Genomic DNA, 12,480 nt, shown 5'->3' with positions numbered 1-12,480 from the left:
TAATAGGTCATTGATAAAGCAGCTGAAGATGGTTGGGCCGAGGCCACTACCCTGAGGGACTCCTGCTGTGATGTCCTGGAGTGGAAATGACTGACCTCCAACAACAACAGCTATCTTCCTTTGCACAAGGCATGACTCCAACCAGTTGAGAGCTTTTCCCAATTCCCTCGGACTTGCTTGGGATCCTTGATGCCTCACTCCATCAAATGTGCCTTGATATCACATCTCACCTCAACTCAGAGTTTGGCTCATTTGCCCATGTTTGAACCAAGGTTGTAATGAGGTCAGGAGCCGAGTGATCCCATCGAACCTCAAACTGAGTGTCATTGAGCAGGTTATTAAAAAGTTAAAAGTTTATTTATTAGTCACAAGCTTACATTGACACTGCAATGAGGTTACTGTGAAATTCCCCTTCTGAGTAAGTACCACTTCGTGGCACTGCTGATGACCCCTTCCATCTTCTTACTGATGATGAAGTGTCGACTGATCAGGCAGTAATTGGCCAGGTTGCATTTGTCCAGATTTGTGTGTACAGAATATACGTGGGCAATTTTCCACAATATTGGGCAGATGCCAGTGTTGTAACAGTACTGAACAGTTTGGCAAGGGGGCATGGCAATTTCTGGAGTACAATTCTTCAATACTATTACTGGAATATTGTCTGGAGCTCAAAGCAAAGAAAGTGCCAGGTATTTAGAACTGGTGAAGAAAAGATGCATTGAAGGGATTTCTTTGGGTGGGTGAGGGAGCAGAGCCACAGCTCTGTGAAGCAGTTAAAGATGGGTGCATTTTAAAAAAGAGTGCATACTGTGTGAACTAAAGGAACAGTTGCAGCAGAAAATTAGATAGTAGTCTTTACTCAATAGGAGTGTTCTGAATTTACCAAGAAGCAGCATGGCAGACAGAAGTATCTGCCAGTCAAAGAATACCAAATCAACTAAAATAAAGTTATGAATATTGCTCATTGGTTATAGTTGGAGCAGCTGTTTTAGAAATAGCTCATGAGTTAATCAGCTTAAGAAATGGATCTTGGAGTTTGCCAAGAGCGTGATGATGATGATGATGGGAAAAGCACACAGTTTTACAAAATTCTACATGTTAGCCAATTTCCCATACTCACATGGACCCAAATCTTCCTACATGGACACTGAAGCATGTCAGGACCCTGAGGAAGTCCGGACAGACGCATATCAACTGTACTTGCACAGGAAGTTCCAACTTCCCATTGCCAGTTTTACCCATCTAGACTGCTCCGTGATTCCAACGGGATCAGATGACCACAGCCACGAAGGCATGGGCTATTTGCTCTCTACTGATCCTGATTTTTACACATTATGGAGTTATTTGTGAGTAACTCCATTGGCCTGATCAAATAATGTGATGGGTTTCCGGTTGCACCATTGGCTGAGTGCAGGGAACTTTCTGGAAGATTGGGACGGTTTGAGGATAAAGACGTATTTCAGACCTTTGTCTTCAGCGAAAAGCCAGAGACCAACCATCACAAATGTGCCCTGAAGCAACATTTTCAGAGAAGACTAAGAACCACATGGAAGAATCTACATCAGGAACAGACCAAGCCAGTTCGCTCAAGAAACCGGGTAGTATTCATTTCAGTTGAAGTGTTAAAGTTGAGTTAAAGAGTTAGAGTTTAAGTTAAGAGTTAATGTTGAAGTGTAAGAGGTGTTGCAACTGTTGTGAGTTTGAGTTTGGTACCTAAAATGTTTAAGAGATTTTGAGTCGACTCCTGACCTTTACTTTGTAACACTAAAGTACCTGGAAAGTAGTTTAAATTCGCAGCCGAATAACATAGGCCATTAAGTCAGACATGTGCACTTTTTGAGGACAGCAGCATTATGAAATGTAAAGCACAACAAGTAATCTACTCTCAAGATTAATCAATGTCCCCAAAAGTTACATAAAACATAAGAAATCGGAGTAGCTCATATGGTCACTCATGCCTGCTCTACCATTTAGTAAGATGATTGTCGACCGTCCACATCAATGCCACCTCCCTGCTCAATCCCACATCCCTCGATTCCTTAGTGCCCAAGACTCTGTCAATTTTAGTCTTGAGCATATTCCCAGATTGAGCATTCACAGTTCTGAGGTGGAGAATCCAAAGGTTCTCAGCGAAGAGATCATAGAATCATAGAAACCCTACAGTACAGAACGAGGCCATTTGGCCCATCGAGTCTGCACCGACCACAATCCCACCCAGGCCCTACCCCCATATCCCTACATATTTACCCACTAATCCCTCTAACCTACGCATTTCAGGACACTAAGGACAATTTTGAGCATGGCCAATCAACCTAACCCGCACATCTTTGGACTTTGCACATCTTTGGAGATCACTCATCTCGGTCCTTAAATGCCTTATGCCTTAACCTGACATCCTGGTCCCCAAGTTTAGACTCTCCAAATACAGAGAATAAGAGAAATAGCCTCTCAGCATCTATCCTGTCAAACTCTTAAAGAATTTTACACATTCCAGCATATCACCTTTCATTCTTCTAAATGCCAGTGAGTATTGGTCCATTCCAATCAATCTCTCTTTAAAGGGCAAGTAAATCCCTGATCCCAGGAATCAGTCTAGTGAATCTTTGTTGCACCTCCCTCTGAAACAATTCTTCCTGAGGTAAGGAGACCAAAACTGTACACAGTACTCCAGGTATGGTCTCACCCAAGCCCTTTATAATTGCAGTAAGATTTAAATACTCTTATTCTCCAAAGCCCTTGCAAAAAAGGTTAACATATCATTTTTGCTCCTTCATGAGACATGCAGGTGCAGCAAGCAAAGTATAACTGTTGATTAGCAATTACATTCTGAATGCACTATGCGTAATCAGTTGTGGGTCAGGAACCTGATTTTAGTTGCCTTGTCAATATCAATGGGCAGGCTGCAAAATCCTGACTCCGGTGTTTTCTGTTCCTGGAGAATTTAAGTATGACACTGTTAGTGTAACTTGCAGGCCAGGAGAAATACAAAGGATTCAATCAACTATCTGGATATAAGGAGGAAACTGTAGGTTGTACTCGCCGTGACAAGCAGGCACCTTCAATGAGGCGTTCATGAGAAGAGCATGAACAGGGCTCTCACCAAGATTTGCATTATTCTGAGCAAGTCATGCAATGGATTCCGACACAAACAGATAAGTAACTGTAGTACAAGACAACATTTGACAATTGCAATAACTATTACACATTACTGTGCAGACAAGCTAATGCTCACAGCCCAGTGGGTCTACACTAGAATAAGGGGTTTTGATGTCAATAATGAGTGATGTCAAGATCAATAACAGAGAAATCAGCCATCTGTCTCCCATTGCGTTTGCTCACGAAAAACTGGATATGCTGTGTTTTTCTTAAGAAAAGTTCTTTTCAATACATTAAAGACGACAATATATAAAATATATATAATAGCCTGTTAGAACGGCATTATTGACCTCTGGGAACTAGGATCAAATGAGCTTAATATTACCCAGGTGAACGGAACCAAACTGAATTGATTTTGAAACAGATTCAAGTGGGCATGAGCATACACCGAACAACTGAAATCAACCAATCTCTCAGAGGGCACTGCTGTGAAAGAAGGGAAACACTTTTCTCAGGTTGTTTTGAAGGCAGAAAGTTAGACAACAGTGAGCTTCACCCGCCAACTCACTCCGTCTGAGTGCATTTGGCACTGACTAAATGGCAAAATTTGAAAATATCCCTTTTTCTCAGCCCTGGCATTCTTCAATTCAATAAGAACAAAGTTTACAAAAAGGAAAATAGATGAGTAAGAATTATGTACACAGTCTGGGTCAGTCCATAACATTCCAATCCAACGAGAAACTTTGATAATACTCCACCATCTTGCAATGGTTAATATAAAGAGAATGTTCAACACTATAGGGAAAATTCTTCAAACAAGCTGAAACATGTGCACATATTTTTTGGAATCATGTAAAAAAAATGCAATACTCCAAAGGTTTATCTGGGAACACAGCCACAGCCCTGAGAGTTAATGGCTGACATTTAGAAAAACATTTGTGCGAGGGAGTGGTCTGCCTCGTGGGGAAAGACAAAACTGGCTGACGGGCAGGCACTGAACAGCACTGATGGTGGCCATGTAGAAAGCAGTGGTGACCTGGACCACCCTACCCCAACCTTCCAGCTCACACAAGCTGCCTAAGACGACAGAGGCCACATGGGAATGATACTTTGAAAATAAATTACAAAACCTGATGATTTATTGGAACATTATTTCTGGCATGCTCAGTGATAACGTGCAGCCGAACTGAACTGGAAGGAAGGATGCAGGAGCAAGTTGTTTTCTGCAGAGTGTATGGTAATTCTATACAACCAAACAGCTGGTTGGAGGAATTACTTTGCTATAACACTCTCGAGGGATTCAGACAATAACATAAACCACACAACTGGACCTTGAACAGCTTACACAGTCATTGGAACCAGACTCGTGATGCAATGCTGATAACTCCCAAATAACTTTTTCTTTCCATTCTTATTTTCCCTCTTCCCATCTGAAAACAATGTGGAATCAGTTTGGGTGGAGCTAAGAAACAGCAAGGGGCAGCAAACATTGGTGGAAGTTGTTTATAGGCCATCTAGTCGTGGTAATCTAGGACACAATATAAATCAGGTGCATGTAACAAGGGTAATACAGTAATTATGGAGGGCTTCAATCTACATACAGATTGGGTAAACTTAGTTAGCACTAATGCTGTGGAGGATGAGTCCCTAGAATGTATACAGGATGCTTTTCTAGAGTAATGTGTCAAAGAACTAACTGGACAGTGGACTATTTAAGATCTACTATTATGCAATGAGAAAGGGCTAATTAATAATCTCATTGTAAATAAGCCTTTAGAGAAGAATAATATAATGAAATTTTACATTAAGTTTTAAAGTTATGTAGTTCAATCAGAGACTAGGGTTTTAAATCTAAACAAAGGAAAGTACAAAGATATGAGGGACAAGTTGACTGTGGGAAATTGGGAAACTACATTTAGTTTTTTCTTCACAGAGGAAAACACAAATAACTTCCCAGAAATGATAGGGAACTAAGGGTTGAGTGAGAAGTAAGAACTGGGGCAAATTAATATTACTGGATAAATAGTGCTAGAAAATTACTAGAAAAATAGTGCTGGAGAAAATAATGGGAAGGAAAGCCGATTAATCTCAGGGTACTAAAGAGGTGGGCATGGAAATAGCGGATGCACTGGTTGTCATCTTCCAAAATTCTGTAGATTCTGGAACAGTCCCGGCAGATTGGAGGGTGGCAACTGTAACCCCAGTATTTAAAAAAAGAGGGAAGGAGAAAACAGTGAATTACAGATTGCTTAGCCTAACATCAGTAGTAGGGAAAATGTCAATTATTAAAGGCTGCAATAACAGAACACTTAGAAAATATCAACTGGAATAGACAGTCAACATGGATTTATGAAAGGGAAATCATGTTTAGCAAATCTACTGGAGTTTTTTGAAGATGTAGCTAGTAGAGTAGATAAGTAAGAACCAGTGGATGTGGTCATAGAATCATAGAAACCCTACAGTGCAGAAAGAGGCCATTCGGCCCATCGAGTCTGCACCGACCACAATCCCACCCAGGCCCTACCCCCATATCTCTACATATTTTACCCACTAATCCCTCTATCCTATGCATCTCAGGTATAGTGTATTTGGTATAGTGTACACCAAATGGTGTATTTGGATTTTCAGAAAGCTTCTGATAAAATCCCACGTGTGCAAAATTAAAGTGCATGTGATTGGGGTAAAATATTGGCACGGATTTGAGAACTGGAATTTGAGATTTGAGAACTTAGCAGACTGGAAACAGAGTAGGAATAAATGGGTATCTTTTGAAGTGGCATACAGTGATTCGTGGAGTCCCGCAGGGATCACTGCTTAGGCCCCAGCTATTCATAATATTCATCAATGATTTGGATAAGGATATCAAAAGTAATATTTCAAAGTTGTTTGCTGAGTGGGCAAATACATGGCAGATGCAGCATAATGTGGATAAATGTGAAATTATCCACTTCAGATGGCGAAACAGAATGGCAGAGTAATATTTAAATGGTGATAGATTGGGAAATGTTGACATACAGAGGGATCTGGGTATCCTCGTACACCAGTCAATGAAATCAAACATCAACAGCAAGCAGGGAGAAAGGCAAATGGTATGTTGGCTTTCCGTGCAAGAGAAGTCGAACACAGGAGCAAGGGTGTCTCACTGCAGCTGTACAATGCCCTGGTGAGACCACACCTGGAGTACTGTACGCAGCTTTGGTCTCTTTGTTTAAGAAAGGATATACTTGCCATAGAGGGAGTACAGCAAAGATTCACCAAACCAATTCCTGGAATGGCAGGATTGTCACATGAGGAGAGATTGGGGCGATGGGCCTGTATTCATTGGAATTAAGAAGAATGAGAGAGGATCTAATTAAAACGTATAAAATTCTGACAGGGCTGGACAGACTGGATGAAGGGACAAAAACAGAAAATGCTACAAAATCTCAGCAGGTCTGACAGCATCTATGGAAAGAGAACAGAGATAACGTTTCGAGTCTGCATGACACTTCATCAGGGTCATCATTACAGAAGGGATGTTGTATCCTCTAGTTGGGGGTCTAGAACAAGGGTCACAGTCTCAGGATACATATTAGGCCACTTAGGACTGTGGTGAGGAGAAATTTCTTCACTCAGTGGTGAACCTATGGAATTCTCTACCACAGAAAGTCACTGAATATATTTAAGGAGGAAATAGATAGATTTCTAGACCCTAAAGGTGTCAAGGGGTATGGGTAGAGTGTGGGAGTATGGTGGTTTAGATAGAGGATTAACCATGACATTACTGAATGGCAGAGCAGGCTCAAGAGGCCAAATGGTTTATTCCTGCTCCTATCTTCTATGTTTTTATATTTAAATGTATGACTGTAGACAGGCAACGGCTTGCATTTAAAGAATTAATACAAGGTTTACAAGAAATATACATACTTTTGAGGCATAAAAACCCAACAGGAAACATGACCCAACCGTGGCTAAAAAGAGAATGCAAATATACAAGATCAAATGAAGTGTCCCATAAAGTTGCCAAAAAAATGTAGTAAGTAAGCCTGAGGATTGGGGGCTTTTTAGAATTCGGCGGAGAACAAAGAAACTGATAAAATGAAAATAGAATATGGGAGCAATAGTTTACATAAAAATGGACAGTAAAAGCTTCTATAGTTATAGGAAAAGATTGGTTATGGGTCCAATACAAGCAGGGACAGGAAAATTTATAACAGAGAATAAAGGAATGGCAGAGAAAATAAACAAATACTCTATTTCTGTCTTTGTGGAGGTAGGTACAAAAAAACATCCACAAATACTGGAGAGCCAAGAAACTACCGGGAATGAGGAATTGAAAGAAATTATTAATAAAAGAGCAATTATTAATAATGTAAAAATTAATGAGACTGAAAGTTGATAAAACCCCAGATCAGATGATCCACGTCCCAGAGTGTTGAAAGAGGTAGCTATAGAGATAGTGGATGCATTGGTGGTCATCTTCCAAAATTTTATAGGTTTTGGAATGGTTCCTGCAGATTGGAAGGTAGCAAATGTAACCCACTGTTTAAGAAAGGAGAGAATGGGAAACTATGGATCTGTTAACCTGACATTCGTAGTAGGGAAAATGGTAGAATCTACCATGGAAAATACTAGAATCTATCATAAAGGATGTGATAACGGAGCACTTAGAAAATAATGGTATGACTGTGCAGAGTCAAAATAGATTTATGAAAGGGAAATCATGTTTGACTGACCTATTCAAGTTTTCTGAGAATGTAGCTAGCAGAATCAATAAGGGGGATTATTATTGGTGTATTTGGATTTTAAGAAGGCTTTTGATAGGGTCCCACACAAGAGGTTAATAAGCAAAATTAGAGCACATGGGATTGGGGGAATATATTGGTACAAATTTAGAATTGGTGAAGGGACACAAAACAAAGAGGAGGAATAAATGGATCATTTGCAGGTTGACAGGCTGTGACTGTTGGACAACCGCAAGAATCAACGCTTGGGTCCCAAATATTCACAATCTATATCAACGATTTGGATGTGGGGACCAAGTTTGCTGATGACATAAAACTAGCTGGGAATATAAATTGCGAGGAGGGTGCAAAGTCATCTCGAGGGAATTTAGATAGACCAAGTAAGTGGGCAGATGGAATTTGATGTGGAAAAACAAAGTTATCCATTTTCCTCGAAAAAACAGATGTGCAGAGTATCTTTTGAAATGGTGAAAGATTGGCAAGTGTTGATGTCCAAAGGGATCTGAATGTCCTTGTTCGTAAGTCACTGAAAACTAACATGCAGATGCAACAAGCAATTAGGAAGTCAAATGGTATGTTGGCCTTTAGCGTAATAGGATTTGAGTAAAGGAGTCTCTATACAAGACAATTGTATAGAGTCTTGGTGAGACTGCACCTGGAGTATTGCATAAGACTTTGGTCTCCTCACCCAAGGAAGGTTATATTTACCATAGAAGTTCATCTGACTGATTCCTGGGATGGCTGGGTTCCCCTGTCAGGAGATATTGCGGGAACTGGGCATGTATTCTCTAGAATTTAGAAGAATGAGGGGTGGTTTCAATGAGATCAAAATTCTTACAGGCTCGAAGGATGGTTTCTCTGGCTAGAGTCCTTAGCACCAGGGTACACAGTCTCAGAGTAAGAGATGAGGAGAAATTTCTTCATTAACATGCTGGTAAATCTTTGGAATTCTCTAGCCCTGAGGGCTGTACAGGTTCGGTCACTAAGTATGTTCAAGGCAGAGGTGGATCATTTCTAGATAGCAAAGACATCAAGGGATATGGGGATAGTGCGGGAAAATGGTTGGGGTTGATCAGCCCTGATCTAACTGAATAGCAGAACAGGCTCGTGGGGCCAAATGGCCTACCCCTGCTCCTATTTTCTATGTTCCAAACCATTTTACCAACATCAGAATATAATTTCGGTCATTTGTCTCCTTCAGAACCTCATTCAAGTTGTCAATCTTCAATTATGAACTTGGATCGATGATCTAATTGACAGTGACCAGGGGAGAGTTGGGGAAGGGTAAACTGAACCTTATCCTGTCCTCACCCAAAGTGTACAGATTCACACGTCAAGCAGTAGATCCTGCAAAGTGATTGGGAGCAGGACTTTGGAGACATCTTAGTCCAAAGGTATTTACAATCTACAGTAAGACAGTAGGCAAATTTTGTTTCTACTGAAATGAGCAAACTCAGCGCAGATTGGGAATTGGGCCTGTAAAGCTCCTTGTCTTCATAACTCAGTTCTCCAAACTAGAGAGTGTACTCACCAATTCAGCTTGGTGGGGCAGTACCTTCAGCCTTATTGCCAAAATGTGTCATTCAAATTTGTACCTTTCGTTACCAATTTATCCACATTGTTATACTTGCTAAGTCACTCTACATTGCACAACAGTAAAAGGAGTTTTACACACCTTTAGATGTGTTAGTTCAATCACAAGGATTTTACATAGGGAAAAGTCTTTACTAAGTTTATCAGCTTTAAGTAACGATAATGTTCAAACTAAAAATACTGAACACAGAGAACAAAGTGCTGAAAACAGAGAAAACTTTGCATTGAAGAGAAAGCAAAATTCAAAAGGGTTATAAATTCAAGGTTGCAACTTATACATAGGGACCAAGTGACTATAATAAAGACTGACCCATTCATAAAATTCCCAATACTTCCCTATCACAGCTCCAGCTGAAGCCAATAATGGCACCCCTGAACATGGGCAATTTAATTTGCAGCATGAAGGTTTGATCGAATCAGCCCAACTGACGCACACTCCCCTCACTTTTCTGAGGCTTGATTAGTCCTCTCTTGTTCCTCTGAATCTGCAAATGCCTGATCCTACATGCTCTTCCAGGCATTTTCACTGTGTACAATCAATTCCAATTGTACTGTTTCTTACACTGATTCATTCTTTCTCAGAGTTCCAAATTCAATCCATTTGCACATTTAGAATCATAGAATCCCTACGGTGCAGAAGGAAGCCATCTGGTCCATGAAGTCTGCAACGACAGAGCATCTTACCCAGGTCCTCTCCCCGTAACCCATGTATTTACCCTCACTAACAAACAAAGAACAAAGAACAGTACAGCACAGGAAACAGGCCCTTTGGCCCTCCAAGCCTGTGCCGCTCCTTGGTCCAACTAGACCAATCGTTTGTATCCCTCCATTCCCAGGCTGCTCATGTGACTATCCAGGTAAGTCTTAAACGATGTCAGCGTGCCTGCCTCCACCACCCTACTTGGCAGCGCATTCCAGGCCCCCACCACCCTCTGTGTAAAAAACGTCCCTCTGATGTCTGAGTTATACTTCGCCCCTCTCAGCTTGAGCCCGTGACCCCTCGTGATCGTCATCTCCGACCTGGGAAAAAGCTTCCCACTGTTCACCCTATCTATACCCTTCATAATCTTGTACACCTCTATTAGATCTCCCCTCATTCTCCGTTTTTCCAAGGAGAACAACCCCAGTCTACCCAATCTCTCCTCATAGCTAAGACCCTCCATACCAGGCAACATCCTGGTAAACCTTCTCTGCACTCTCTCTAACGCCTCCACGTCCTTACTGGTAGTTCGGCGACCAGAACTGGACGCAGTACTCCAAATGTGGCCTAACCAGCGTTCTATACAGCTGCATCATCAGACTCCAGCTTTTATACTCTATACTCCACATCTTGGGACACTAAGGGGCTATTTTAGCATGGCCAGTCAACTTAACCTGCACATCTTAGGATTGAGGCCGAATTAGGCTGAAATTTCAAGCAAATGTCTGATGTAACAGAAAATCAATAATAGTTTTAAATTTATAAGCAGAATCAGTGGCACAATTTACTTTTGTATAACCCTTTTGAGTTTTATCCTCTTTTCCTTCCTATAGAATACTCAGAATTATCAGCTGATCACCACTTATAATGGATTCGTTATTCTTCATCAGCTCTGCTGCTATTATAGGCCTTGTCCCTTAGATGTAGATAGGAAAAAGTAACACAAAACCTTCCCGCTTGCAGACAAATGATTCAAGTTCAGATCCCAAAGTGAAAGGATACACCACATCAACTCTTTGAAAAGAATTGCAGAGATACAGTACATGTGCGGTATTAGAAGTGAAGGGTCCTTGTTGTCACAGAAGTCCAAGAGACCTGGAGCCCAATAGGGTTCCGAGACAGTTTAGACCAGTGCTCAATTCTATTGCATACTGCTTCAAAGCTTCATGCGACAACACAGTTGTGAAAGGACCTGGCATTAAAAACTCACTCACTTTGGTTGTTTATGGTTTCCTGGTCCCAGGTTATCCCTGTTCTTACCGTCTGGTTCTCCTCCTGACACTTTTGCCGGATGTCACTAAGCATGTCCTCAAGCTTGGCCTTCTGCTGGTCCATTTCATCCAGCCTATCCTGAGCAGCCTGCTTCTGGGACTCCAGCTCCTGCAAGTTATTATTTTCTCTGTCCAGGTCATTCTGTAGCTCCTGCCAACACAAACAGAATCAACCTTTGGTAATACAATCATCTCCAACAATAGTACACCCTATCCCAAACTTTAAAACCTGCTTTAGAAATGTGAGTCATATGTTCAATTGTTGATTATACCTAACAATTAATGGAATATTCCAGAAGGCCTCAGTGGCTTTATCTTTATTCATGTGAGTGATTTAAAATCACAGACCTTGCCCACTACAAGAAGGCACACCATATATAATGTTATTTCTACTGATTATGCATATTGTGTTATTCCCCACTTGAGGCAGATTTCAAGGGAAGCTGCAATGTCTGGCCAACATTTCCCAGCCTCCGCTCAGCCTGACCAGCATGTCTTCAAGATATGGAATTCCAAGTGAAGATTTATTTCCCTCTGTCAACACCCACTCATATATCCCTGTGGTGAAATGATCAATAAAAACTATTCCCAGGGTACGAGTGGAATCATTTGGGATGATCTGCACATTTCACACTTTGAGCACACAACTGGATCCAACAAAACATCTGGTGCTTCAAGCTTCTGCATGCAGACCACCCTCTCTGCTCTTCCCAGCTTTCTTTTGGTCTACCATCAACTTAAAAAAAAACGCAGCTTCAGCTGAACTCTGATTTGAAGTCAGGTTTAAAACTAACTGACGAGATGCTCTGTTTCTGGCTGTGTTGATACTGGCCAGGGCACCAGGGAAACTACCTGCTTTCCTTTTACTGCCATGAAATCTTTTATATCCACCTGAAAAGCTCATAAGCCAAGGAGAAAAAAACTGCTGTCCAAGGAAACATGAGCTCAGGGGATGGGGGCCACATTTGGACAATCTCAGATGATTAGATATACCGATATCATTTACTGCCTGTAAAGAAAATTACAGGACTTGTAGCCAGCTTGACATGGTCGATAGCACATCTGTGTCAGAAGGTTGTGAATGCAAGCAGCATTA

General features: G+C 41.2%; 1 protein-coding gene across 1 annotated transcript in view; it reads right to left on the bottom strand.

Moving 5' to 3' along the window:
* The window catches only part of LOC144488265 (epidermal growth factor receptor substrate 15-like 1), a gene marked incomplete at its 3' end in the record, with an annotated part of 86,301 nt that overhangs the window by 32,865 nt on the left and 40,956 nt on the right, over positions 1–12,480 (bottom strand). Inside the window, exon 5 of the mRNA XM_078206306.1 lies at positions 11,374–11,535. Coding sequence (XP_078062432.1) covers positions 11,374–11,535 — 162 coding nt within the window. The remainder of the gene's footprint in view (positions 1–11,373; positions 11,536–12,480) is intronic.

This window comes from Mustelus asterias, unplaced genomic scaffold (genome assembly GCF_964213995.1).
Source record: "Mustelus asterias unplaced genomic scaffold, sMusAst1.hap1.1 HAP1_SCAFFOLD_1425, whole genome shotgun sequence".
Classification (NCBI taxonomy): domain Eukaryota; kingdom Metazoa; phylum Chordata; class Chondrichthyes; order Carcharhiniformes; family Triakidae; genus Mustelus; species Mustelus asterias.
The sequence above is the reverse complement of the archived record's forward strand: the minus strand, read 5'-3'. Positions and strand labels throughout refer to the sequence as shown.